This window comes from Columba livia, chromosome 4 (assembly GCF_036013475.1).
Source record: "Columba livia isolate bColLiv1 breed racing homer chromosome 4, bColLiv1.pat.W.v2, whole genome shotgun sequence".
In the NCBI taxonomy this organism is placed as follows: Eukaryota; Metazoa; Chordata; class Aves; order Columbiformes; family Columbidae; genus Columba; species Columba livia.
The window spans coordinates 52,368,683-52,396,317 of NC_088605.1; the positions used below are offsets into that span (position 1 = coordinate 52,368,683).

General features: G+C 41.9%; 2 protein-coding genes across 11 annotated transcripts in view; one reads left to right on the forward strand and one right to left on the reverse strand.

Annotated features, from left to right (window-relative positions):
- USO1 (USO1 vesicle transport factor) overlaps positions 1 to 12,472 on the reverse strand; it is a 37,499-nt gene extending 25,027 nt beyond the window's left edge. For 3 of the 9 annotated variants that reach the window (XM_065061677.1, XM_065061679.1, XM_065061675.1), the window contains exons 1-5: positions 12,306 to 12,472; positions 11,499 to 11,585; positions 11,318 to 11,382; positions 4,945 to 5,024; positions 2,758 to 2,769 (exon numbers count right to left, since the gene is read on the reverse strand). In XM_065061677.1, the coding sequence (XP_064917749.1) occupies positions 2,758 to 2,769; positions 4,945 to 5,024; positions 11,318 to 11,382; positions 11,499 to 11,585; positions 12,306 to 12,371 (310 nt within the window). In that variant the 5' untranslated portion in view covers positions 12,372 to 12,472. Of the gene's footprint in view, positions 1 to 2,757; positions 2,770 to 4,933; positions 5,025 to 11,317; positions 11,383 to 11,498; positions 11,586 to 12,305 lie in introns of those variants that run through there. The other 6 variants (XM_065061678.1, XM_065061676.1, XM_065061683.1 and 3 more) reach the window with 5 other exon arrangements.
- Positions 12,473 to 15,571: 3,099 nt separating this feature from the next.
- G3BP2 (G3BP stress granule assembly factor 2) overlaps positions 15,572 to 27,635 on the forward strand; it is a 29,911-nt gene continuing 17,847 nt past the window's right edge. For both annotated transcript variants that reach the window (XM_065061684.1, XM_065061685.1), the window contains exons 1-2: positions 15,572 to 15,817; positions 24,800 to 24,918. In XM_065061684.1, coding sequence (XP_064917756.1) covers positions 24,824 to 24,918 — 95 coding nt within the window. In that variant the 5' untranslated portion in view covers positions 15,572 to 15,817; positions 24,800 to 24,823. The remainder of the gene's footprint in view (positions 15,818 to 24,799; positions 24,919 to 27,635) is intronic.

Consider the following 27,635-nt stretch of genomic DNA (forward strand, 5'->3'; position numbering starts at 1 on the left):
AGTTCTCCATCAGTTGCCTGTTACAGATATAAGCAAGCACACTCTTAAGTCAGCAGAGAATTCAGAGAGAAAAGAGAACCCTCACAGCAGAGGAGGAACAGAAAGCCTGCAAATGGCTACATTCACCTGCAGCTGAACTGATCCAGTAGAGAAGTTCCTCATAAGGACCATTCACTAATGTGCAGAAGTGAAGGAGGCTTACTGAGAGCACTAGGGAATATAAACTATCTAAGGCTAAATGGCTTAAACGCTTCATTTGTTTATTTTGGTTTAGCAACACGAAAGACCTAAACATTAAGAAGGGAGCATAAGTTTGGAACAGATGAGCATCAAAACATCTCAGTCTTAGCCTCTGAATTAATTTCATAAGGGGAAATGAAGTATCATTCTGTTTTTTACTCCTCAGTTGTATAGAATTAGGGTAACACAGCAGTTTCACCTTACACAATTGTCTCATGCATCATTGTTGCACACAAAAAACAAAGTGAAAGTATCACACAAAACAACAGAAAACATCCAAATCACACCTCTGCACCACTGCTGTTTTTCTAGGCTGAGTGATAATTTACAAAGCTATTTCACAAACCAATCGTTTTTAGGTACTACTGGTTGACATTGCTAAGAAATTTCAATTAAAAAATTGAGGGACAGCAATTCTAATTCAAAGGGAGTTTTAAAAATATACTTCCCTTCTGGACAGGGAGAGAACACACTTCATTCAAGTCCAACACAGCTTCTAAGACCTCAGCTTTTCAGTTGCTTAGCAATAGGTTCAAATCCAATCCCACTCAGCAAAGGCAGGAATTTAGTTGTAAATTAGACCAGTGGGCACCCATATGAAACAAGTCTCTCATCACCTATAAAAAATAGGTGGATTCTTTGCTTCGTTGTGTTCACACAAGGTTTGTCACAGCAGCACAGAAAGACAAGGGGCTAAATGAACAGAAATTAGCTACTGGGGAGCACCACAACAGACACATCCACTCATATCTAACACCAGTCAAGTACCCTTCTCCCTACAAAGCTTCCTCTCCCCAAAGAGCCCCCTAAATAACTTCCTTCTTTACCCCCTTCACACTGTTCCATGAGAGCTGATGAAATCACGGGCACAGGAACTGCTTGAAGCATAGAAAATATATGGTAATAGCACTGAATTTCTGACCAAATCTGAAGGTCCCATTTGGGTAACTGAAGGCAAAACAAGAATTTTTCTCCTAGCTTTAACTGCAGTATTCACAGCCTTATCAAAAGAGTCACTGACAAACCCCTAACGACTAAGCACCTATAAAAAGGGTCAAAGACCACACATAATCTTAAAACTCTGTAGCTTGGTACAGGGTATGGCAAAACAGAGAAATCAAGGGACTCTACCATAAAAATTTGGTTGCCAAGAAAACCATTCAACCAACCCAATTTCCTTTGAATTCAAACAGTTGGCTACAGTGAATCATTGCAAGCTATCAGTTTATAAAGCCTAATTTGTAAAGATGCCCAATACAGGAAAGAGGTTTTTACTTGGCCTTTCACATATCTGAGAATATCTGATAATTTCTCTAATGTAGCACAGCTATATTTCTCCCTTGAAGTAGGCTTATAAGAGGGAGAGAGAAGCATCACCCATCACCTGTAAATTTTTAGCAGCTGAAACTATAGAAAAAGAGGCACCTCAGCTGAGAATTGTACATGGATTGTGCTACAGCTTGCTGCAAACCAAGGGAAACACATAGGGCTATTTTGGGTTTTTTTGGTTTTGTTTTTTTCCTTTTAAACAGATTCTTAAATCAAAATATTTCACTTTGAATTTTCTACAAGCTGTGACTGAATATCTTGTCCTTTACCCAATCTCAGTTATAAATAGCAGTTGTTTGAACTATGGATTCCTCCTAATCACAGCCCTTGTCCTTGCACAAGTTCTGGGTCTTAAGGCAAAACCGCAACAGCAGACACAACTTACATAGCCTCTTAGAAGCTTGATGTAGTTTTTATTTATTGCAAAAGCTTGCCTCTAATTCAAAATGTTTTAGAGTCTTCTATAAAATGGCCAAATTAAAGTTGTCTTTTTTTTCCTCCAACTCTTGCTTTTCCTGTATTTTTACTACTAAACTTAAAAAGAGAAGCCAGACAGAAAGAAATGGGCAAAGTGAAACTGCATCTTCTACTTATGCAGATATACCACATATCTTCCAACCACACTTCTATCTGTTATCGCTCTTTAAATCTACAGTCACATGGCTAAAATGAAGAGAACAGCTTCCATCTATTATCTCTTAGTGATACACTAACATTCAGCAATGAATCTGATCTTAAAATCAACAGACTAAGTGCATTTTGACAAAAGCAGTTTAAAAAGAGAGAGCACATGAAGTGTTAGTGGTAAGCTTACAGTAAAAGTGAACACTCTATTTTAACATGCATTGCTTAAAAGAGACACTGTGAAGGATGCTTACATGCAGCACAAATATTTGTGTTGAACTTCAGGGCTTCTTGAAAACAGAAACTTTGACAATCTTTCTTTCACCCACTAAAACTCTACCAGTGCTGGGGCTGCAGACTTTCAAGACACCCTAAACAAGAAGTAAAACTGGGAAAACACTTCAGCTCCTAAGAAAATGCACATGGCAGAATGCAAAAAGCTTTCACTGAGCTCCAACGCAGTCTTTACAGTGTCCTTTTTAAATAGCAAGGAGTGTTATGGGTGTTAGTAGCAACTAGACTGATAACAAAGTGCCACATTTATATAAGTAAAGGTTCTTTTACCTTCAGAATCATCTGTCAATGCAGATAGGAAAAAAAAAAAAGAAACAAGACAAAGGTTCACAACTTGAATAGCTTTCCAAATAGCACAACCAATAGTCACCTAAGTTCAGATTTTCAAAGCAGCCATCCCCACTTTCTACAGCAGCAGTTACTCCTGCAGGTACTTCTTAGAGAAGCAGCCATAGAAAACAACCCCACACTCTTTCAACACTGGTGATCTCATATAAATAACAAGTTAGTCAGTTCTTTGCTCTTCTTAAGAAACTGCTAATAAGATTCTTGTCAAGTTCATAATCAAGGCCACCACCATAAATATGGATTCACCAGCACTGTAAAACTCTGATCTTGTTCAAAACCTCCTTCACCAAAATCAGTCAGCTAGATAAATAAGGAAAAGAAGGACGAGTAAGTAAAGCAACGATTTGAGAGATTGTTAAGAATAAGATACTGCAGAAGGACTTCAGCTTGCAAGTGTCGCAGCTATGTAAGATAATTCATTGTAGAAGGCACCATGAAAGGACATACTGCACAACATACTGGCAGAAATTTATTCAGATTGGAGAACCAACACCTACTTTCCATAAGGTTCTTTATCACTTAAGGAACCTTTGAAGAAATATCTCAGAGTAAATACTTCAGGTAAAAGACTGCAATTCCAATGTCACTATTGCCTCACACTTTGCCCATTCACAGGAGAATTTGCACTCCACTACATGTAATGGAAACTGAAAAATTAAATACAAAGGTTGTCAATAACTATAAAGACTCTTGAGGTGCATGGCAAATGGAAGGCATTATGAACCTACAGGTGTTCAGTCATCTTCAACGTAGGCTTCTGTTCACACTGTATTCATGCTTGCTCAGGGCATCTGATTTTTTTTTTGGACAAGCCTGTATGATGGGTCATCATGTTCATTCATCCAAAAGCAGAATGAATGTCCTACAACCATTTTTATTTGTTGTTGTTTTCCCCTTAAAACCTTGGAAAGCAAGTCTATGGCCATTTTGCTTCATTTACCAGTTTAAACAGTGATCAAGTCGAGACCTGATTGGCAAATCCAAACATAAGTGATTTTCCAAAGAACACCCACAAAAAGGCACAACTGAAGTGTCAGAAAGGTCAACTGAATCCCATAGTTGGCTCTACTACACCAAGTACTGCAGTTTAACAGCTGGTAACTGTTCTGGCAGTCACCTACTCAGCAGTTGCTCACTGTAATTGCATTTTCCCCAGTGAGGGAGCAGGCTCAGCAGCTGACAGACACAGCTTCTCCCAGGCCAGCACTCACACATCCCAGCCCCACTCTCTAGACACATCCTTGATGCTAAAAGGCAGGCAACTTGGACTGCCCTGCCCTCCGCACAAATCACCCTTCAAAAACCTGAAACAGTCAAGCTCAGCAGCTGTTTTACTTGTCAGAAGCATGTGGCTCTTCCTCAGTCTGGGGACTCATGGCTCTGATTCATGTTTTTAACTTTAAGAACAGTCTTTTTGCCCAAGCTTAATTTGGGTTACCGATGTCATTTTCTTCAGCATACTGATGTTTCTGTGAAATATGGTGTTATTTTTAATAGCTGCAATCATTTCATTGTCCACTGAAACCAGTTTTGATGGCCTATCAAGAAAGGCCTTCAAAAATAAAATGCAGGCAGGAGGGGCAGGGAGTTTCACAACCTAGCTGTAGAGTGTCTACTTCTCCATATATCTCAGGAAGAACAGAGTCTCTTTCTAAAATGCCACAGTAAGGCCGGGAAAGAAGATTTTCACACTTAGATAGAGCCACCTTATAATAAGTATTTGAGGTTTTATCTCTCAATATCCCTGCAAAATCATCAGTTAGTAGTATCCCATTTGACCCTAACAGCCAGAACTGTTCTTTTCCAATAGCACAGACAGACCTGATTATTTACTTACAAAGTACAAAAACACGAAAAATGAATTATCCTATTTCCAGTCTGGCTGCTGTTCACAGAACATAGATTTTAAAATGAATAAGTAAGAGATCCAGTATTACTTTAATCCAAGCTGCGCAAAAGATTTTTAGCATTGTAATAACAGCTACACAATAACAAAGCAAGTTTCAACATTAGTCAATCACATGGTATTACAACTTATAATTTGAGCAAAGCCACCAAGGAAAGCAGCTCCACAGTCAATACAGCTATTACTTGATACCAAGTGCTTACCTTGCTCCTCCTCTTCTAGGTCATTCGATATTACATTGTAGAGAGTGTCCAAGGCATAGCCAATTATTTCAGAATCTGAACTGCAAACGAAAGAACCACTTTTCTTTAATGACTTATTTCCAACTCCTCTTACAACAGTGTTTTTCTGCACAGGCAGTTCCTTTTGCAGCATTACGGCAAGTGAGAAGGGCTTTTGTTGACAGGTATCGTATAATACCGTATAATCATGAGCTGTCCAGTCCCTAAATGGAGTCACATTCATTTTTTCAGTTATGTTCCCTCAGGCAATCATGACCATAGGAAGTTTCACTGTAAGTGTGTCTTCCACTTCCTGAGTCACTCCTTCCAACCTGCTTCTCATGTATACCAGCACCAACCTCTAGGAGGGATTCAGACCCCTTCCCAAAAAGTCACCCAAGGAAGCTGCACACGAGTTTCAGCATCACCACAGGAAAGACCCTCCCCACTACCCATCAGCAAGAACGAGAGGCCAAAAGCTTGTGTTCCACTTGAATGCTGTGATGACAGCTGGGGATTCTCCCAAACAGGCCAGCCTCTGTGTTACCAATGCAGACTACACACAGTTATTAAGAGATTTGTAACTCCAAGCATCCCCAGGAAGCTGCTGGGCAGTCAATCTCACCCCAAAGCATTAGTTCACCTGCTTACACAAAGACTCTTAGTAAGCCCTGCTTTAAGAGACCTGTTTATTCTGCATTACAAAGCCTGGACAATCTGTCAATACTACACTAAAACGAAGCCATGGTACAAGAGTTTTGGAATAACTATTTTGCTGCTTGCTTTGTTGCTCATAAACCAGAAAAGTATGAATGCACAGCTGGCCAAAAAAACAAAGGAAAAGAAAACGTAACATGACAAAGGCAGGTACATCAGAAGGCAGAAGGACAAACCTCACAGCTGTTTTCATGTCTTACCCAAGCATCAGAAGAGCATGCTGTCAAAGCAAGATCTCATTCAAACTTAAGTATTTGCTTTCCCTGACCTCTAAGGCATACAAAGTAAAGCCTCCACACCAAAGACAAATTTGCATCTTAAGAAGCTACTAAGGTCAGTTCAGAGCAGAGGCCTAAAAAACAACCTGTCTAACCAGAAATCTTGAAAGCTAAGCCCTAATTGAGACCAGCTATCTCTGTTAGACCAGTCATTAAAGATGACAGACATACAGCAGTTGTCACAACTGAGAAAACTAGACACACCTCAAGGTGATCCACCAGCTTTGAAAAGACAGAAGCAATCTGTACCTACATGTCTTGTATCACAGCAAGGGCTCTAGTGGAGCCGTCAAGTGACACCTAATCTTCCTTTCTATCAATCTCACACTAAAACAAAAGCTAGAAATAATCAGGTATCAGTGTAGTTTGTTCTTTTATGTTGGGTTTTGAATTGAATCCTTGTGCTGCTGATGTCCTCCCAGTACACATGCATATTTCCTCAGTGTGTGTCACTCCATTCATACCACCTACTTTTAAACTAGTCTATAATGAAAACAAAAGGAAAAAATGATCTCCTCTGCTGAACTGTTAGTCAAAGCAAGTCAAGGAAGCTTTTAGTCCATGTAAAGAGTCTCATGCAGAAAGTGTGCTCATATTTCCACCCTACCTATATTTTCCCTTCCTTGCAATTTTAGATCTTCAACACAATACTACAAAGACTGTGGTTTCCTTTTCATGTAACTGAAACAATTCCATATCTGAAACATACATAGAAATTATTTCCTGGAGGCTTTAACAAAAACAAACAAACAAAAAAAACCCAATACAACAACAAAAACCAAAACCAAGTCTCAGCCTTAGTCTTCCTTGTAAGGGAAATCACAACAGCTACAAAAGAATAAGCAATTTTTATGTAGAAGTTGGAAAAGCAGGTCTTGTTTCTCTTGTCCAAAGAAGAACGCATCACAAAATGAGAACAGCAGCATCCTTCCGATCTCTGCTGTTCTATTTTGCTACCATCTGCTGTTCACCACATGCAACATGTTATTGATAATTCTGTTCAGATTGAAGCTGTGCAGCTTCTGCTCTATAGTTAGAAAAAAAAAAAAATCAAATAGACTTCCAGTCTCTCATGCATCCATAAAAGATGCAACCTTTATGCACTGCAACAATCCAGCAAAAGCCACCTAAGGCCTCTTCCCTCTGATAAGAGTGCTTTTAGGTGGCACTCCATCAAAATGTCAGAGCAGCACTCCATGAGTTCACAAAAAATAGCAAAGAATCATGTGGAAGTGAAGGCACCTGTGTATCATCCTGCCCAAGAGCATGCCTCAAAAATGTTTTCACCTGTTCTTCTAAAATTATAACACTTCACTGTCAGAATAGAGACAAGCATCATCTATACTGTCAAGAAAAGCATCAAAAAGCAGAGTGTTTCTATCAGGTCATCAGTGACAGCATGACTGGAAAGGAGAGCATATTGTTACCCCTAAAAATTCAGCTAATGGAAAAGCTATAAAAGGGGTACAAACACATTACCTCTTACAGAAGTTTTAATAAGAAGCCTGACAAAATTTGAAAATTTTGAACTAATATGAATAGCTGAGGTTTGTACTTTAAGAAAAAAAAATAATTCTCTCTCTCAGGTTCATGTTAGATTTCAAACTATTAGAATGGTCATACTGAAAATTAAAAACCTTGCTACCCAAGTAGAACCAAAGGAGTTAAAGATCTAGTTAACATCTCGCTCTATTGCCCTTTCCCACACCAACAGTTAAGTGGTACTGACCTATTCTACAGTCAATGCCAACATTTTCTTTCAAAAAATTCCTGGTGGTATGTGGCAACATCTATACAGCAAATCAGGAAATGGAAAGCTCTTCTAGTAGATCACAGTCCCTACTTTATCATTACAAAATAAACATATGGCATTAGAACACCAGTGTGTATAAGAGTCTGGAACATTTAAAGGCTGACTCAGGAGTGTTACCAAGCTCCAGGCTCACTGACATGCATAGCTGAAAAGCTAGTGAAAGAAGCTTGTTCTACAGAAAACTGACTTTAAGTCATCTCAGCCCAGGCAGGAGACGGAGCTTAAGGCGATCTGCAACTAAACCATATAACAAGTGGAACTCTGTGCTCATTTAAGAAACAAAAGTTGCATATTTTTGTTCAAGGATAAAGGCTGTATAAACTCTGAGGACAAAAATGAGAATAGGACACAGGAAGCACTTGCCATGTCAGCACAATCATAGAAACCAAGCCCTTTCCCTCCTAAAGACAGGAAATGAAGCTATAAATGCCTCTCATCTTGTACTATCAACTTCAGAATTAAGGAAACATCAGCATGCCTTAGAACACAAAGAGCTCAAAAAAACCCAACAGAATTTACTACAAGAAAAATGAATTATTAGCACAGAAATGAGGTTGCAACTCTACTACTACTACAGAACTGACACAGTACTTGTGCCTATCACTTCACATTTCAATGGAATGAACAATTGATTCACCAAAATCAGGAGATACACCAGAGATGAAAGCTACTTTTTAACTCTAGGACTACATGAATAACAGTTAATATAATTCTTGAGAAAATATAACAGTTGTGCTGTCATACTTCGTTGAAAAGGTTGTAAAACCAAATGACTTTTCTATTGAATACCAATTTTAAAATTAACTTATTTGGAAATAAGTTGGGTAAGGAAATAATCTCTTACCCGCAGAGTTGCTTCAGTTTTTCATACTATTACATATTCCAGTAAAAGCAATGCTGCTAAAGATCGAACAGTTGTGCATCTTGAACTATTCCATTTATTTTGGTAAATACATAATAGGAAAGTGTGGTAGCACTTGTCATTCTTCTCACATTACAGCACTCTACACCAGCTATCCATTCCACACACACTAAGGCTCTGTGGATTCAGAGACACACCCCTGCTGCTGGCTCACCACCTGGTAATTCTTTCCACCTAAACACCCCATCCCTGCAAAATAGGCTGGAGAGCAAATTAAGCATTACCTGATATAGCAGAACCAAGTCCTGCCTCTACTTAACTGGGAACTAAGAAGTGAATCCCACAGATCATATTCACATTCTGATGCACAAAAAACACAGCAACTACATGTGTGCATCCAAGATAATGAGCAGACAGATGCATGATATCTCCAGTCTGTAACATGATAACCATCAGCAGGTTCATAGCTAAAAAGCTTATGGAGTCCCCTTCTCTGGAGACATTCAAAACCCACCTGGATGCCTTCCTGTGTAACCTCATCTAGGTGTTTCTGCTCCGGCAGGGGGATTGGACTAGATCATCTTTCAAGGTCCCTTCCAATCCCCAACATTCTGTGATTCTGTGAAACTTCACAGCAACAGTCAACATACAGGACCAACATATGTAAGTCACACATATGAATACAGTGACAGCTGAGAAGACAACTTGAGTCAATAACTCTTCTCTAAAGTTGCATTGCTGCCTCTTAAAAATAATCTTGAGCAGCTGCAATGGAAAAAATAAAGAACAGGAGGAAGAAACAAGCATTTTCCATTTCAGAAAGCTTCAGGATACTTCAAGTGGACACTAGAAAGGTCCAAAGATCACACCCATAGGCACAGACTGCAACAGTGATGATACAACAGTACTGTTCTCTGTCAGACCATTGACCTCCCAGTTCAATACACCAGTCCTACTGGGCATCAGGACAGCTGAGCCTGCGACTCGTTTATCAAGCAGTTATTCAGGTGAGATGGCACTGATTTGTATTCTGACAACTGAAAGAGTCCCCATAGCCTCCACTCTACAATCACTGACACAAAATGGTGCATTCATACCACCTGTAACATGTACCTGAATGTATCAGACAGAGAAGCTACAAATAAACAGCCCTCACACAAGCATACAACATGTAGGCCAGCCTCTGTGCTAGTCCACCATAAAACATACATAAGGAAATGAGTCTACCAACATTTTGTGGAAGACACCATCTTTGTAGCTGAAAACCCAAAAAAACAATAAGAGCTATTTACTGTTTTTTTCGAACTGCAACCTGAGTTGCCCCAGACATCTGAACAGAGCTTCAGCACACATAATTTCTAAAGGAACAACAGGAGCCCAAAAAGCACAGAAAAGCTCTTAAGTCCCTACTCTCAAGGCTTAGATTTAGCATCTCAAAGGACAGGAGATCAATAGACCCTGCCTCCCTTCTCAAAGTTCAAATTAGCCTCAAGAGCAGATAAGTGGATGAAAGGAAGGTCCTTGACCTAATTTTTTGAAGGGCTTCCCCTTCACAGCCGTAACAGTTACTCCTATAACCTTCCCTTTTACTGTTTTCATCATACAAGTTCCATGCAGGCCAAACGTCCATTTTTAACTACCCAGCCAAAAGAATAGAAATAACATGTACTTATCTAGACACCAGCCCCACACATTCTTCCCAGCTGGCATAACTGGCCAAGCAAGGAAGGCCACCAACAGCCTTCAGCTGAGCACTGAAAGGTTTCTTGTCCTCTACACATAAGCAGAGCAAGATGCCTTCTTCTAGACATTGAACTGCTACTTTCCTAATTCCTGTTTCCCATGTATGCACATGCAAGTACTCCACACCTGCCCTTATTTTTATTTTTTTACCAGTTTAATGTTCAAATCCAGACTGAAAAGCAGCTACAGAACACTTGCCTACCTAAGCACCAACAATGTGCAGTATTTGAAGCTTAAATCAGAGCACAGCAAACATGTTCCAAGTTACATCACGTGAGTGCTATCAAGTACAGAACCACAATCACTTGCAGAAAGAGATAGACAGCAAAGATACTTTAAATTCTGAATTGCATAAATGTTACATTCTAATTCACATAAAGTATTCAGAATGCTGTCACACCTTAACAGCAGCCCTTTCTACATGGAGTCCAGCTCTCACATTAACTTGAACCCTTCAATATAAGCACCTGCACTACTCCCCAAAACAGATTCATTCTACCAGTTCAACTGATGACAACACATCTGAGAAAAACATTTGCTGACTTCATTCATTTCCTCTTAATTCTGTCTAGTTCACTTTTTGTGCAGTAATAGGTTAACCTGGGTTATTTCAAATACATTATTTAGCTAGCCTTCTAACTTTGGATTTACCTTGCCCTGTTTCCACAGTAGCAGAAACTGACCACTTGGGAGCATTAAGATACACTTTGGTACCACCTTTACTCTAGAACTGGTCTTTCTGTCCTGCTCATCCACATTTCTAGAAATCTGTTCTTTTCACCACTAACTATGCTCCAATTCAGTTTGTCATCATAAAAAGCCACCAGGACAGAAAAGCTGTTAAAAATCCTAGTATTATGTATGAAGTCTGTCAGTTTTAGCAGCAGAGCAGGGTCAGGTTATCAGCTGAAGGTCATCGCCAGAGGCTAGCAACATCCTTACCGGTCTGTCTGAAGAACATGGATGAGATGTTCCATAGCTTGTATGCCCACCTCCAGTCGGTATTTCTATTTGGAGAAAAATGGAATAGCGGTCTAGCTCGAAGTCCAAACAAAGCTTTTTAAGCAACACATCTCAAAACTACAAAAAATCCATACAACTCTTCAGGAAAATCAGTACTTACCTTTGATAACGATTTAAGAGCACGTACGGCATCCCTCCGGTCATCCAATAAAGTCGAAGAAGCTACACGGTCACACAGCTTCTGAATCTGGATATGTACAAGATACGTGGTAAAAGACAACATGCCACAAAGATGTAACTGATTCCAAATCAGTCCACAAAATAGAGCCCCGTTTCGGCCATTGCAAGGCAAAGCTGTTAATTCCTCAGATTCAACGATAACTTATCTGAGCAGAATAAGGCACCGCACATTCAGACTACCTGAACAAAACCAAAACTGTCACAGCAAAGCAGACAAATCCAGGCTACTTGCAGAAACCTAGGACAGCTTCCAGGACCTGCCTGCTGGCAACAGTAGCAAATCGTTTTCCCAGCCGCCTGCACTTCCCAGCCCGGGAACGGAGAGGCGAGGCCGTTCCCCGCCCCTATGCTGGCACTGCAGGGCACCAGGCCGGCCCTGCCTGTCTCCCGAACACTCGGCTGACGCGGGACACACAGTCACCACCCGGCGCCGGGGGCAGCTGGAGGGACTCTCACCGCCGCGACTCGGGGACGCTCCAGCAGCGCCTCCCCCACGCTGCCCTGCGGGAACGACCACGGCAGCGCTCCCCTCTGGTCCGGCCGACCGCGGCCTGCCGAAAACAAGCCGCCGCCAGGGTCCGAGCGGCGCCCCGCGGCCGCCGGCTCCCGCCGCAGCCCCAGTGCAGCGGGCGAAGGACACGGCGCACCGGTGCACCCCTGCGCCCCGACTCCACCGGGCCACCCGGGAGCCCCTAGGCCCCGCCCAGCGGCCGCCTGTCCCGCTCACCGTCTCAGTGCCGGAGGGCTGCGGCCCGGCGCTGGGGCCGCCCATGACTCCCCGCAAGAAGTTCATGGCGGCTCGTCTGGCGGAGCTTAACCCGCGTCCCCCGGACCTCGCTCCGGGACCCGCCGCCTCCCCCCGCGACGGAAGCGGCCGCCGCGCCTGCGCCGCGACGTGGCGCGTACGTGGCTGGTGGTGAGGGGGCGGACTCGGAGGGACGCCCGGCCCAGCGCGGCAGTGCCTAGGGCCGGTAGCGGCAGTGGCAGTGTCTCCATCTGGTCCTCCTCTGCCTTATGACATGGCGCACCCCTCCTTGGGTCCTACAGCTGCACCCTGCGAGCCCACACAGGCTCCACAGCGCACACGGGGGACGAGGCGCTCCCGCTTCAGGTTGTGTTGAGCAGGACCCCTCCGAATCCCACACCTGTGACCCGCAGCCCTGTCACCCCATCCAGCGTGCACCCACTGCCTGTGCTGTTACATTTCTTCCCACCCAGAATTAGTGGAGCCGAAACAATCTTCCTTCCCATAATTATCAGCCTCATTAAGCTTTTTTAAAAATTTGGTAGAACACAAGATCAACGTTCACTCCCACGTCAACCCCAGCTTACAATGCTTTTCGCCATGATCAGTTGTTACCCACATTGCTGCCTGCGTTTGTCACTATCAAAAAAAAGACACAAAAAAGGTAGGAAACAGGGCTGAATACTAAATGAGACAGTAGAACATTTTGCAGATCCACAGGGACTAGGGGCATTAACCTGCCCTAAAAACTAAAACCAGCACACTCCTGTAAGCAGTTCCCCTCCTGGTGTCTCAGGAGTTGGTGTGCCCAGAATAACCCCAGCACACCCTAAGGCTTGGAATTCAAGAACTGTTTGCTTTTAAAGGAAAAAGAATATGTGATAAAAACTAACTAGACGAAGAAAGCTGCTGTATTACATTTTTAGAAGAGAATCAACTCAGTGAGAAACAGCTTAGCCAGATACCACTTATGGTTAAGTCTAAGAGAACATCAATAAGTAGATGAGTTCCTTGCAGGTGCTGAATTTCCCTTCATTTGATGCTACTGCAACAGTCTCCATATTCCCACCAAGAAACAACACCCAACAACCAGCCCTCCAAATGCTGCAGACACCACATCTGCTCATCAGCTTTGAGCCTGATGCAGCCCTCCTGATGGTTACCAAGAGAATTTGTGGTTTTGTAATATTTTGTTTTTCTGCATATCAAATTACAGCAAATTTCATAGCAACGGTAGCAAATTAACACAGAAAGGAACTGATAATTCTACTTGGGACTAAAATTATTTCATTTCCTTCCAATGAAAAAACCCATTTCACATCAAAATTTAATGTAAGAGTTTTGGAGATTTTATTTTCATAATCAACTAAAGAATTTTTTTTTTTCTAACTAACATATGTAACTGAAACTAAACATTGTCAGTATTCTGAAACTAACAGCTTCCTCCTCCATCTAAAGACAGACACCAAAACCAAATGCATTTACCTAAAACGACATCACAAAAGTCAGTAAAAAACCAAACTTTTGTCAAGCAGTTTTTGATTTATAACTGCTTTTCTTCTGGAGTCCTGAGCACTTCCAGTCCTTAAGAAGCTACATAAGCTTTTAGATGCTGTAAACCCCTCAACCTAATAAAACAATGCAGAACAACTACTCATTTCTGTAGAACTTCACAAACACACACCTGCAATTCATCTTTAACCTGCTGTGCATTCCGCCTCTTTTAAGTAAACACTTTTTCTAAGCAATTGCCTTTTCCAACAAACTTAATCCAAAACTCTCAGAGGGCTCTACTGTACCTCTAAAAACTTCTCAAATGCCTCCTGCTGGCCATGTTTTTCCTTTTCCACTGACCCTGCTTTCCACTGCATGGCAACAACCTGGCACACAGCCCCAGAGCTTTTCTACCTTCCTGAACAGCAAGCAAACCTTCAAAGATGTTTACTTGCCAAATTACACGTTTACAGCAAACATGGCCATGTCAGCAGTGCTCATGATCCAAACCTGGACAAGCACAGGCTCTCTAAGTTTTCTGTATGCTTTCTTATTGCCCAGTATCAGAGAAACAGGTGCTATTATTTTAAAAACCACTTTTCCTAAGTAAAAGGGCTTTGGATACCATAGGGGTTAAGAAAGGATCCTTCCACCTTTTCCAATGGGAATGCTTCAAGGTACTTAGCTTTCTGGACCAGTGATAGGCACAAACACCAGAACTCATCAGAAACATTCAGTCTGGGTATAAGGAAATACCAGGCCATCTCTACCAAAACAAATAAAAAAAAAAAAAAAAAAAAGGAAAAAAAACACAAACAAAACAGGTTCTCCCACAAAACACTGAATTCTTTATTTGAAAGTTTTCCATCCACACACAACATCAGTGAAAAGCCATTTACCTTTCAGAAAGATATGTGATGTGTCCCTACTGATGAAGGCATCCACACCTCAAAAGTCAAATTCTTTAAAAGTCAATGGGACAAGCCAGAGCCCTCCCAAACAAGGAGTCTGGACACAGAATACACTCCAAAGTCCAGCTATTGTCACATTGGGAAGTAATTATCTGATAGCTACTTGATATTTAAACCAAAACCATTGATTATTTTAGAACTTACAAATGAGGGTGCCACACAATTACACCCATTTTAAACCAACTGTGATTACACCCTTCACTTTTCAGGTTGCTGGAACTAAGCCAAAGATATGTAAAGAGCAAAACTCCATGTGTGACCCCAGTGACCTCCCTTCTGGTGATCCCGTGTACTGCTGCAGCTCCCAGCCACGCTCCCACCACGGACACCCGTGTCCTTTCTCCACCACAGCCAAGAGCATGATAAGACCTCACTACGAAATCGTACCTTTTACAAGCCTGTAAAGCAGAATAAGATTAGTTAAACAAAGAGCACAGAGCTTCTGCGCTCCAAAGGCAACCGGTGGAGCTGCAGGAGTCGAGGGAAGCCACTATGGGCACCCGGAGCCCCCCAGCCGCCATCCTTGAAGCCCAGCAAAGCAGCGAAACAGACAGCCGAAGCGTCTTTTAAGGGTTTCTCCTTCGCCAGTTAACGGCCGCTTGCCTTGCCCCGCCCCGCCAGCGGGCACGCGCCGCCCGCCCCACCGCCGGTCGGCGGGAAGAGGGCGCCCTAGCAGACGTCACGGCGGGCGGGCGGCGGAGATTGGCAGAGAGCACTCAGAGGGCGGGAGAGCCCGCGCACGCAGAGCCCAGACAATACGGGGGGCGCGGGCTCGTCCGCCCCCTCCCCCCCCGGCCCCGCCCAGCTCCCTCCTTTCTCCGCTCCACGCACGCGCGCACAGGCACGCGCGCACCGGAGCCCTGGCCGCCCCTCCCCCGCCCGGCCGTGACATCGCTGTCGCCGTGCTCCGGTCGCTCCGTCCTGCCCCCCGCTGCGGGACGCGCCGAGGGACAGGCTCGCCGCGCCCGACAGCGAGCAGGTCCTGGGGAGGACGCGACCAGGCGCCGCGCACTGAGACTTCTTCCCTAGGTGAGCGATGGGAGATCGGGGGGTTAGCCCCGCGGCGGTTCGGAGGGGTCAGCCGTTTAACGGTCGCGGAGCTGAGCGGAACGGCGCGGGAGGCGCGCACCGGGCGGCAGCGCCCCGGGGCCTGGCTTTGCCGTTCGCTGCTTGCCCCGCCTCGGCGCGGCCGGGCCTGGCCGCTGACTCTCGGCCCGGTTTCTCGCCCGGTGTGGCGATGGGGCGGCGGAGCCAGGGCGCGGAGCGGGCGGGGGGGGCTTTTGTTCGTCGTCACCTTGACGGCGTGTTGCCCGTCGACGATCGCTCTTACACCTCGTCCCGGGCGGTGGGGGGAGGCCCGGGGAAAAACCGCCCGTTTACTCGCCGCTTCCAGGCGTAACGCCTCGAGCCCTGCGTTACTTGGTGCTTGCTGCAGTGTTCGGCCCTGTTCTCTACCCCTCATGCGTCGCCTCCCTGAGGCCTCTAGAGGTATCGGGACTTGGGCACGTGCAGGATGCTGCTTTTTCAGTCTCGTTTGCACTGCAGATGCAACCTTAGCTTTCCATCCTCAGCTCCCTGAGCCTTTCTTTTCTCTTAGGAATTGGTGTTGCGATAGCATCACTGGCAGTAAAATCTCCCCCAGCTCTGCGGACTTTGCCTTTCTGTGCTTCCTCTTTTCCCTATCACAACCTGAGCATCTGTTTTCACATATAATATGGCTGAAGTTGTTACGAGCACCTTTTATTTTGCAAATCTGTGCTTTCAGTGGATCTTCTGTGAGCTTCTCTAGTTTGGCTTCTGAGCTGAGCTTGGTGTGTTTTCAGGCTTTTGCTCCCCTTAACCTCGGAGAATTAAAGTAAAGGTCGTTGCAGTTCCAGTGTGGGTGCACAGGAGCATCCCCAAAGCAAAGATTTAAGATTTCTTGGTAGCTGGGTGACCCTAGATCTTGAGCTTTGTTCCAACTAGTACCACCACATGAAAGAAGTAATGTGGTAGAGAATTAGAGAATATGAGATTATTGTTTGATTTCAACCAGAAAGACTTAGTCAATCGTGTTGAGTTTTTTAAATTGTGGCCTTCTGTGTGGGTTTGGCAATTCCTGAGCCCTCTAGGCATTTCAAGTTCAGTGTGCAAGTGTTCTGCTTTGTTTCAGAAAGAAGTGTAAAGATACCCAAGATACTTTTGATCTGTTGAGAAACAGAATAAGTTATTTTGTTCCTTGCTCAGTTTTTGTGCAGGTAGAATACTTATATTGCAACCTGTGTTTTTAGAGCTAATATTCTTTGATCTGTAATGGGATGGAGGAGTGTGAGGGAAAAGATAACCTCTCTTAGTAATAATTTATTTTTTGTGTAAAGTGCTCTCTACTGCCTCAGATAGATAAGGGTTTTTTCATTTCTCTTATGGACACTTTTAATTAGGGAGGAGTAGCAGAATAAGATCAGCGACCAACTTAGAAGAAATGGTTGCTTAATAGTATAGGCCATGCTGTCCTGCTTGGTGCTGTGTGGCAAACTTGAATTAATATGGAGCAAGCACTTCTATGTGTACCTAAGTACCTCAAAATAGTAAAGCTGTATTATCATAGCACTGTGAGTGAGTATAGGGTTTGTCAACTTGCATTCTGAGCCGAGAAGGTGGTGTTAGCAAGGGACCCTTCCAAAGTTAGAGATAATTTATCTTTAAGGAGGCATTCTGTCTTCATTGTGATTGTAAGTATGCCTATAGGGCCATACCTGCCCTAGGAAGGCCTCTTCATTCTTAAGGAAACAACATCCCGCTGAACTTGTGGGCTCTGGTTGCTTGGATGTAAGGAACATAATCCTTGTTTACCATTTGAAATGTTCTTGTAATATATTAATTGGCAGATGTGGGCTTGCTGTATGGAATCATGATCTATATCATAAGAATTTTTCAGTACCAGAATTTTTTTTTTTTGCTGTGACAGCTTGCTTAAACTAAAGAGAAAATAGAATGAGCTGACCGTCCAGTCTACTTATCTGCCAGCTCCCGAACAAAATGTTTTCCTTTATGAAACTGAGGTTTTCAATTATACATCTACTATGTCATTTAAAGAATATTTTACAGTGCTGAAAATATGCTGAGGAAACACAGTATCTTAACACACAGTGTTGGATCTTCCTTCTTATTGTAGTAGTTGTGACACTGGATGTCATTTCTTTTGAGACTGCTTGACAAATGAAGAACAGCATTGCAACTCAAGGAACATGTGAAAAGATTAATATGTCAGACTAATAGGTATATCTGATGAGATATGAGAAGAAAGGCACTGAACCTGGCATTGAATGATGGCACAGTGATGTAGTGGCTTCCCCAGGTGTGATACCATTGACTACAATTGCTGTTGTTATTGTTATTTGGGTGGGTGTTAGCCTTTTCGGATAGTGCAGTTTAACTGCCCAGAAGATGGTCCCCTCTAATAGTCATTTGCCTAAAATACAGGGTGCCATTAAATTCCTCCCTCTTAAAAAAAAAAAAAAAAAAAAAAAAACAAAAAACCCACAAAACAAAACAAAACAAAACAAAAAAAAACACCCAAACCAAAGAAACAACACACCAGCACCCAAGGCACTGGACTGCTTAATTTGAAAGAGCTGCATACTGTGCCTTGCGGCTCAGCCAGTTCAGATTGTAGCGGATTAGGTGAAGCAGATCATAAAGTAAAGGGATTATGTTAGTTTATACAGGTTTGCTGGCCCTTACTGCAGATGGAGGATGATTTGAGTGCTTACCTTGGAGAGCATGAAAGAGAGAGAAGGTAGTTTCAGTACTGAACAGAGTTGTTTGGAACTTCCAATTGCTCTTTTAGTATTTTTTCATTTTAGTCGATGCTTATTTTTACTTTACCATGGAATACTTGCCAGCCTTTGCAGAGCTGTATGACAGATGCCCTAGCTCATGCTAGCTGGACTGTCAGTTGCAGTTTGGTATTTTAGCTTTATTCAAGGTGTGGCTACTCGCACAGTGTGTTGCAGTAGTGGCATCTCAGAGTCATGGTTATGGATTGCGATAGCAAGCACACTACTTAAGGCATTATTTGCTTGTCTGTAGTAGGAAAAACAGCTTAAAAGTGGTAATTTGGATTTAGGAAAAATGTGTCCAAGATAATTAAAGCTGTTCTCATCTTCCTTTTTTTTTTTTTTTTTTTCTCCTGGCTTCTGTGGTGTGGGAAACACCAGAGTGTCCCTCATGGCATTGCTTCATGTGCTCACTGTGTGAGGAGCATCTTTCCAGTTTGCAAGAGCATTTTGCCAAATTTTATTTTCATTTTAGGTGGTATATTCGAATCTGATCAGCGACTTGGACATGAGTTGCAGACTTGTGGATTTCAGAACAAGCCATGCTGTTGCAGATGTATGTGAAACTGTAGTTTGGTGTCTGTGTGCTTACAGTCACAGACTAATTGGTCTGTGGAAGAATTGTTCAGAGGATGAAATTTGCTTGTCAGTAAAGCAAAATATTTTACTTGCTCATGGATTTTTAGTGAAGCCAATGGAGAGGCCTGCATCTTCCTCCCAAAGCTTACAAGTTTGTCTTGATGAAGGTTACCTTCAAGTACAGATGATGCTTTCTTGAGCTCCTTTCAGAACTCAGTTCAGCTTTTTCTTTTGACATAGAATTGGTGGGACATCCTGGCAATGTCACTGTTGTTGGTCTGTCTTGAAACATGATGGAGGTAGGTTTGAATTACCTCTTTTTGTACAGTCAAAGACTTTGTGCCAAAGTTTATTCTTTGGACACCTAAATTTGAGGGTGTATGCCACCATACAGTAATTCAGTTGTCACCTCAGGTAACTTAATGCCTTGCCACAGATGACTATTTACACTACTTTTTCTATGGGTAAGGGAAATAATAATGAGAAGGCATACATATGTTTTAGAAAAAAAGCTTCTCTGATGTGAGAGCTGATTATTGAGCAAGATGTACGCCAGTGAACATTTTGACTACTCAGCACTTAGTGGCCTTCAGTACTTCTTCAAAAACACATTGCTGCTGCCCTCCTGTGCAAACTGATGGGTGATAGTTTGGGTGGGTTTTGTATTTATTTGAAGAACTGTCAAACACAGCTTAATAAATAAAGTTATAAATAAAGTATAAAAATGATATGGGCTGAATGAATTTGCACACTTAATTTGGTGTGGACTTGAGAAATTATTGTGGCAGTTGATTCCCACATACTTCAGCACTAATATCCCAAAGTGAGCTATATCTCAGCCTTTTATCCCTTAGCAGTTTCATCTAGTTGCAAAGTCTGTCATCTTCCTATATTTGTAATGGCTTGCATTGGTTATTCCTGGCCATGAAAAGATGATTTTTGCAGAGCTGAGGAAAGTCTGTAATAATCTTGTATCTGAATCTAAGATAATGTAGCTTTAATGTTGTGACAAGGTTAAATTAATGTTACTATTTATTTCAGAACTAGCAGTTGCACTCAGTGTTGTTCTTTGGAGGAAAATAACCTTTGTGCTTTTGTTCATTTGCTTATCTTTGCATGCAAATAACAAATTTCTTTCTGTGCTAACTCTCCCTTTGTTTTTGTTTTCTTGAAAGAAGTGAACATGGCAATAACTCAAGATAGGAACTTGGTTGTTTGAGGTAACAATGACAAGCTTATCCAGTCCTGGCTGTGGGCTTAAGTTGTTGTTAAATTGTTATGAACTTGAGTTGTGCAAATTGAAGTTGCAAGAAGTATTGCACTGGTGCATGTTACTTCAGGTTTGGAGTCTGCACCCCCAGGTGGGTGTCTCTGTGTCCCTTACCTTTGAGCCTTGTCTGGAGAAGAAGAGAATTCCATGTTCCATTGGGTCCTCCAGTTTGAGAGTTTATTACAAAACATATCATGTGGCTGCCAGTTCTCCTTGGTTCAAGAATGCACTGCAAATCCAGGATACCTTTCTGGCAGCACAGGAATTGGAAGTACTGAATATGGTGGAAATTAAATTTTGTTAGGTGATTGTTAACATCTGCTTGATGTAGGCAGAATTACTTGTGGACAAGCAACAATTGCACGGGTGTTAGCCTGTCTGTGTAGCTTATGGTTTTTATCAGTGTGTGTGATGGAGGGGCATTCTATAACACAACAGTTGCACCGTAAGGAAACTAGAAGATAAATTTTCTTGATTTTTGGTGTTTGCCATCTCAGTTTCAGTATTTTGTTTCTGGGTAGTATGTACTCAAGTGTCTCAAGCATTAAGTTCTCATTAAGACACTTTCCCAGTGGCTATTCAAGCTGAGCTAAGAATGTGGCTCATTTCATTGAAGTGAGACAAGTGCTCAGATTCTTCTTTCTTAGCTGTTTACTCTTTACTCTTTAGTACTCTTTACTCTTGAGTATGTACCAATGAAAACTGGAAAAATAAGTATATGTATATCTATTATCTATGGGGCTTCCATTAGTGCCTAGCAAAACATAGAGATACCATTCTTTGTGAGTTTACACTATTTAAATTGTTGATGCCAATGCCTTGGGTTTTTGCTTAAATTTCATTGGTGCCTTTACCTCCAAACAACTCCGTGACCTGAAGAAGGTGCTGTACTAATTGGGATATATGGAGATGTTAATCCTTTTAAAACCAGCTTTCACAGCACCCATGTTGATAGCAAGGAGTATTGGCACTTTCATTTTACTGCCTTTTAATGTCTTGGGGACCTGAACAATTCATTAAGCCTCCACTACCCCATATTGATCTTTGAAGAGATAATGAAAGGAAGTAATACTGAGACAGGCAAAGAGTTTTACTGAAACATCCTGTAAAATACTACAATTTTGTGATGTAAATCAATAGTGCTATCACTTGAAATATGGACAGAGGTGGACTATACTAATCTCTTCGAGCATGTAAACCAACTTATGTTTCAAGTTGTTAGGGAAGAATTTACTTTGTGTGATTATTGCTTACTTGCCTTTCTCAGTTTTTCTGAAAGGTTTCAGCAGCCTTTCCTGAAATAGCATAGCTTCCAGTGAAGATCTAGTAAGATACAGATCTGATGTAGTGTAATGACTTGTCACAGATTATTATGTTTTGTACCCAGAGGCATATTCAGTGTTCCTTGTGGCATGCCAGCAATTTGTTAACATATATACTTTTCTTATTGCTATATTAGTAAGAATGTGTGTTGGCTATGATCTGCTTTTTAATGGTTTCTTTAATAAAAAAACAAAGGGATGAAGCTCTGTCCTTGTGTATTCTCACAAGTGCTTGTGGTAATGACTGTATCACCAATTTTGTGTTCATCACCTGCTGATGGGCAGGGGAGCAAAAAAATAGCACGCTCTCACCTGTAGAAACTGAGGTTCTTTTAAGGTTGGTTTTTAAGTAATATTCCCATGTGTGTGCCATTACTGTAGCATGAGTCATGTTAGGAAGATCCCCAAATAGCTCAGTTTTTGTTTCTTTGAAGGTTCCCACTTTGAACATGAACAGAGCTCAAGCCCTTGATGTCCTTTAGTGTTGTTGGTTGTTGGTTTTGGGTCTGATTATCAAAATAACTTCCTCCAGGGGCTTGCCATGAGTCCCTGCTAATACTGTGTTTCAGAGTCTTGGAAGGTTATAACAAAAATTTTGGATAATCTTAAAGTAAGTTTTCTGGGTTTTTTTGTCTCCAAGTTCAAAACCTGTATTCCAGGCTTTGCCTGCTGCCTTGCCTACAAGGTTTTCAGGCCATTGTTTCAAGTGTGATTCCTGGCTAGCCATATTTGGGAACAGTTTTTAGTATTGTTTTGTGGCTTGGATTGCTGGGTTGAGATTATTTTGACAATCCATTGAGTGTAAACTATTTCAGCTAAGTACTTGGTTTTTTTATTCTGAGTTCCCTTTTGATGCAAGATCTGACACATTTGTGGCACTGTTCCTGTGTATATTTTATCTTTATTACAGGCTCTTCTTGAGCTGAGGTTAATCTCTCAATTTCTCTTCATGTGCTTTATGTCCTGGCCAGGTGTAATTGCAAACAGTCTTTTTTATTTGCTGTTGAGTTGAATTGCCTGGCTGAGGTTATTTTGGTAATAAAACTAAACTCTTATTCTAGGATTATCTCCAAGTTTGAAACTTGGATTTTTGACCTGGTATTCTTTGCCTGCTGTTTTACCTACACATTTGTTTTTTGAAAGAGAGAAAGTAGATAAAGCTTTCTTTAGAGAACGGGAGGAAATCTCATGGTTGCAGACCCTGGTATTTATGAGTGAGTTCAGCCTTCCTGACATGAACTGAAAAAAACATCATGTCAAGTTCTGTCAAGCCATCAAACAGACTCCTACAGTGCTGAAGATCATTTTATGACATGAGTGATCTGTGAGACAGGATGGATGGGTGGGAGCATAGCAAGTGAAGAAGAACCATTTGAGGCAGGAGAAATTGACAAGTTATAGTTGGTCCCTGGAGCGGCTTATAAAGCAAATCTTGGGTGTTCAGGTCTCTGAAGGACAAGGTGTTTGGAACAGCCAGAGTGAATATACCAATGGCAAATCATAAGTAGCTTGCCCTCTGATGACATGAATGGCTCAGTGGAAGAGGAAAGTACAATGAATGTTTTTATGATTGTAAATGTGGTTTACCTTAATTTCAGTAAGGCCTTGGTTTTCTGTAGTACCCTTGAATCCAAATTGGGCAGCTATCCTATGAGGTGGATGGGAAGCTGGACAGCCAGAATCAAAAAGTTGTGGTGATTGATACAAAGTCCAACTGATAGCTGGCTGCTAGCAAAGTTTCTCTGGGGGCAATACAGGGGCTGATGCTGTTTAATGCTGTTTGACACTTTTCTTATTACCTGGATGGTAGGCTAGAGTGATCCACAGCAAGCTTCTGGAGGGATAGCCTGGAGAGATAGGCTGACAGGAACAGCACAAAGCTCAGTAAAGGCAACTTACCAACTCCTGTGTGTGTGTGGAAAAACTGCATGCAAAAGTGAAGGCTGGGACATGACTGGGTAAGAAGCAGCTTTGCACAAATGGACCATGGTATCCTGGCAGAAAAGCTGAATTTGAGTCATCAGCGTACCTTTGCAGTGATGAAGGGCAGTTGTGTTCAGGGCTGAACAAGCAGGAGCTTAGTGAGCAAAAGTCATTCTTCCCTTCCACGGAGGATTTGAGTACCTGGAGAATGGAGACTTTGAGAGGGCTGGGCTTGTTCAGCCTGAAGAACAGAGGAGCAGCATGGGGAGGTGATACATTACTGCTGCCTTCAACTACCTGATGATAAAATGGCAGCCAACAGGCACAAACTGCCAATGGGAGTTCTGTTTATGTGTTAGCAAATAATCTTATCCAGAACTTATTTTAATGAACAACATGTTAGAAACTGGCCATGCTTTGCACTTGGAGTTGAACCAGGTGACCTGCAGAAGGCCTTTCTGAACTAAATTATTCTATGACAAATGTGAAATGCAGTGAGCTTGGACAAGGAGTACCCAAGATTTTGGTCATCTCTGAGGTATAAAGGTTTCCCTTCTCAGTCTACAGGGAATGTGAATCCAGCTCAAATAATAACTTCAGAATATTGGTGCTATCACCTGTGTGTTACAGATGTGAGAGTAGCCTTTTGAAGCAGATACACTTTGACATAAAGAAATATTACTGTCCAGCTTAGGAAAGTATACTCCTGTTTGTTTTGCAGTGCTGTTGAACTTGAATTTTTAATTGCTCATCTCTTTATTGCCAAAGTATTACATAAATGGTGGTAGATGTTTTTAACAGTTTGCTTGTTTGTTTGTTCCTTGGTTGGTTTGTGTTAGTTTTATTTTGTTTTGTTTTTTTAAAGTACCTGTTCTTTAAGGGACTTATTTTCCCCTATTCCCTCCTTGTTAAAGTAACACATGAATTGACTGAAGTGTTTCTGTTTACTCAAAGGAGGTGGGAGAGGTTGTCCTGAATTCGTGGAGAAGTTCCATGTGAATTAACTTCCTACTCACATAATTGTTTCAATTCTAATATCATTATGGTCACCCTTTTATGAGGGTTATCTTCAAACTAATATGAATGTTTTTAATTACAGCATTTGACACTGCATACCAAAGAAATGGTGATGGAGAAGCCAAGTCCCCTGCTCGTAGGGCGGGAGTTTGTGAGACAGTACTACACTCTGCTAAATAAAGCTCCTGACTTCTTGCACAGGTAACACTTGCACGTGCAAAGTGACTAATGTTTTTGTACAAAAATGTGTATTGTTCATTATAAATCAGATAAATATTCATTTCTGAGTATGGCATGAAACAGACCACACTAACTTCTGGGCTCTTAGAAAACTGTTTCATCTTACTGAAAACTCTTTAGGCTCAAGAACCAAGTCTGACCATATGGTTGTATGGCACATTAGCAAGGTATTTCTTGTGTGGAATAGTGAGCTGTTTCTCAGCTGATAAAATGGTAATGTGGACGTATTCCAGAAATACTTGCCTAAAAAGATAGAAAAAAAGGAAAGAAAATGGAAGCACTTACATTTAGTACCTACAATAAGCATGCTAATTATTTCAGGACACCATATTTTGCATTGTCTCTTAGAAGTTTTTCCCCAGATTATGATTGGAGATTTAATTGGAGATCTAAGTATAAATGTCATGGCCTGGACAAGGTAGGTGGAAAAATACAGTAGTTTTCTTTACCTGTGTTCATTGTTTAAGTGGTGCTCTGAATGTGTTTCTTCCTTTTTTGTTGTTGGTGGTTTGTTTGGTTGTTGGTTTGTTTTGGGTTTTTTTTTCCCTTCTTTTTCTGGTTTTGATTTGCTACATGCAGTTTGGCACTTAAGATTTTGCATTTCCACATTCGGACTTAGAACAGCGCAGACTTGTAATAAATAAGGGTGAAAGTAGCTTTGCCAGTGTATAAAAAGGAAAAAAAGCAATCATTGCTTTGGTTGGTCTTGTCTGAAATCTTGACATAAGGTTCATGGTGAAGAATTGGACTGTCTGATGGAGAAAAAGTTAGAGCTCTCAGATGGCTTACCTAAGAATTCAGTGTTTTGAATAATGCCTCTTTTCATCTATAGCTTTGAGTTAAGGAAAATGAATGGTGTCATTTTTACTTAAATCACTGAACAACTGTGGAACCATGTTGTTTTCTGTATTTAGTTTTTAAGGCATCTAAGAATCTATGTTTTGTAATCTAACAGAAATTGAAAGCAGGATTTTTAGCAATTGCAGAATTTTTTTTCTCACCCCCAAAACTTCAACAACTGAGACAGATCAAATTAACAACTGGGCAGATGTGTTCGTGTAACACATTGATACCTGGCATACAAACTGTCAGCTCTCTCTGACCCAAGAACTACATTCCTTAGGTGCATATCACAGCTGGGTGTTCTCCCCAAATGGCCTCGGAAAGGACCTCTGGCCTTGGAGGCACCTCTTCGACAGGTCCATCAGAAGTTAGCATCTTGTCGATATGCCTAACTATCCATTGTCTATAAAGGTCAAGCAGTTGAAATTCTTTTAACAGACTGTACCAGTATTTCAAGGCAACAGTTATGTTGTGAGTGATAATGCAACAAAAATCCTGTTATCGAACAGCAGAGTCACTTTGGAATGATAGAAAAGCCCAAGTTATTAAAACAATTTTCTTGTTGAAGTGTGCTGTCATTTTTCTCTGTAACCCAAAAATTGTTTGTGTAAACAAAGATACAGGGAAGAGTTTATGAGGGCTCATTAGACCATGTTTCCCAGCCTGATGTCAAAAGTAGGGCAAGAATGCTATCAATTCTTCACTGAGATTGTCTTTTGTAAAATTTATTTTCAATTGCAATTAAATTGTATGGTGGGGTAAATTGCCCATGCCTCAAACCTGGTGTTGAAAAGAGTCTCTGATTTTGCTCGTAAGAATGGTTACCTGTAATGGTTGTGACTCTAACCTTGGTAGGATTTGAAGGGTGTGTGTGCATTTTGATTTAAGAAGCAAAATACTGTATGATTTTCCTCCCTGACTGTTTCAGTCCAAGGCCAGCCAGCTGTTCCAGGTTTACCTTCCCTCCGCCTTCCCTGAATATGGAAACATTAGGGAGCTGGTGTTACTGGTACATTTGGGATGTAGACTGATGTTTCTAGACTGCGGTGATATGGCATTAGCAGAAGTCTACACGTGAGGAAAAATGGTGTCTCTGGAGACATTTGGCCTGTTGAAGACAACTTTGGTGCTTTGTAGGAGGTACTAGATATTGTTCCCACCCCTCTAAATCTCAGGCTTGACTCAACTCTTGAAAGGCAGCTTTCCAAATTATGCTGTATGCCTGATAGGCTGAGTGGGAATGGGGAATTGTCCATAGAGTCTACCTTCTTCAGGAAATTGTGTTTTCGTCAAGGGCTCTAGTCCAAAAACACTACAGGATTGTTCTTCGTTTTTAAGATGGAGGTGCTGTTGATGACTGGTTGGTTAACTGTCTCCTGGAATGGCCCTGCTAAGGTTGGGGGAGCTGGATAGACACTCATGAGGCAAACTCCCCTGGTGCAGGTGGTACTCTGGGCTCAGGAATATTCTCTGTCAATTTGAAAGGTGACACAGGTGTCACTGAAAATAGCATCTGTGAAATGTCTCTTAAATACCTCTGGACAGAACTGTCCTAGAGGTTTTGATGTGGTTTGGTTGAAGAAGTTGTTAAAATCATAGCTGATTGTTGAGCTGCTTGTAGAAAATGTCTTCCAGCCATCTTTAGTCTCTGCCACTGCTTTCCCTTTTTTTGGACCACGTAGGTGGCTACTTTTTACTAGTAAGGCTCAATACAGAGGACATTTGCCTTTCTGTTCTTGGGCCCCACCAGTGATGTTCGTCTGAGAGGGCATCTTATCTTCCATCTTTCTCTTCTTGTTAATCTGAACAGCTTGCTCACTGCAGTGGAAGGATTT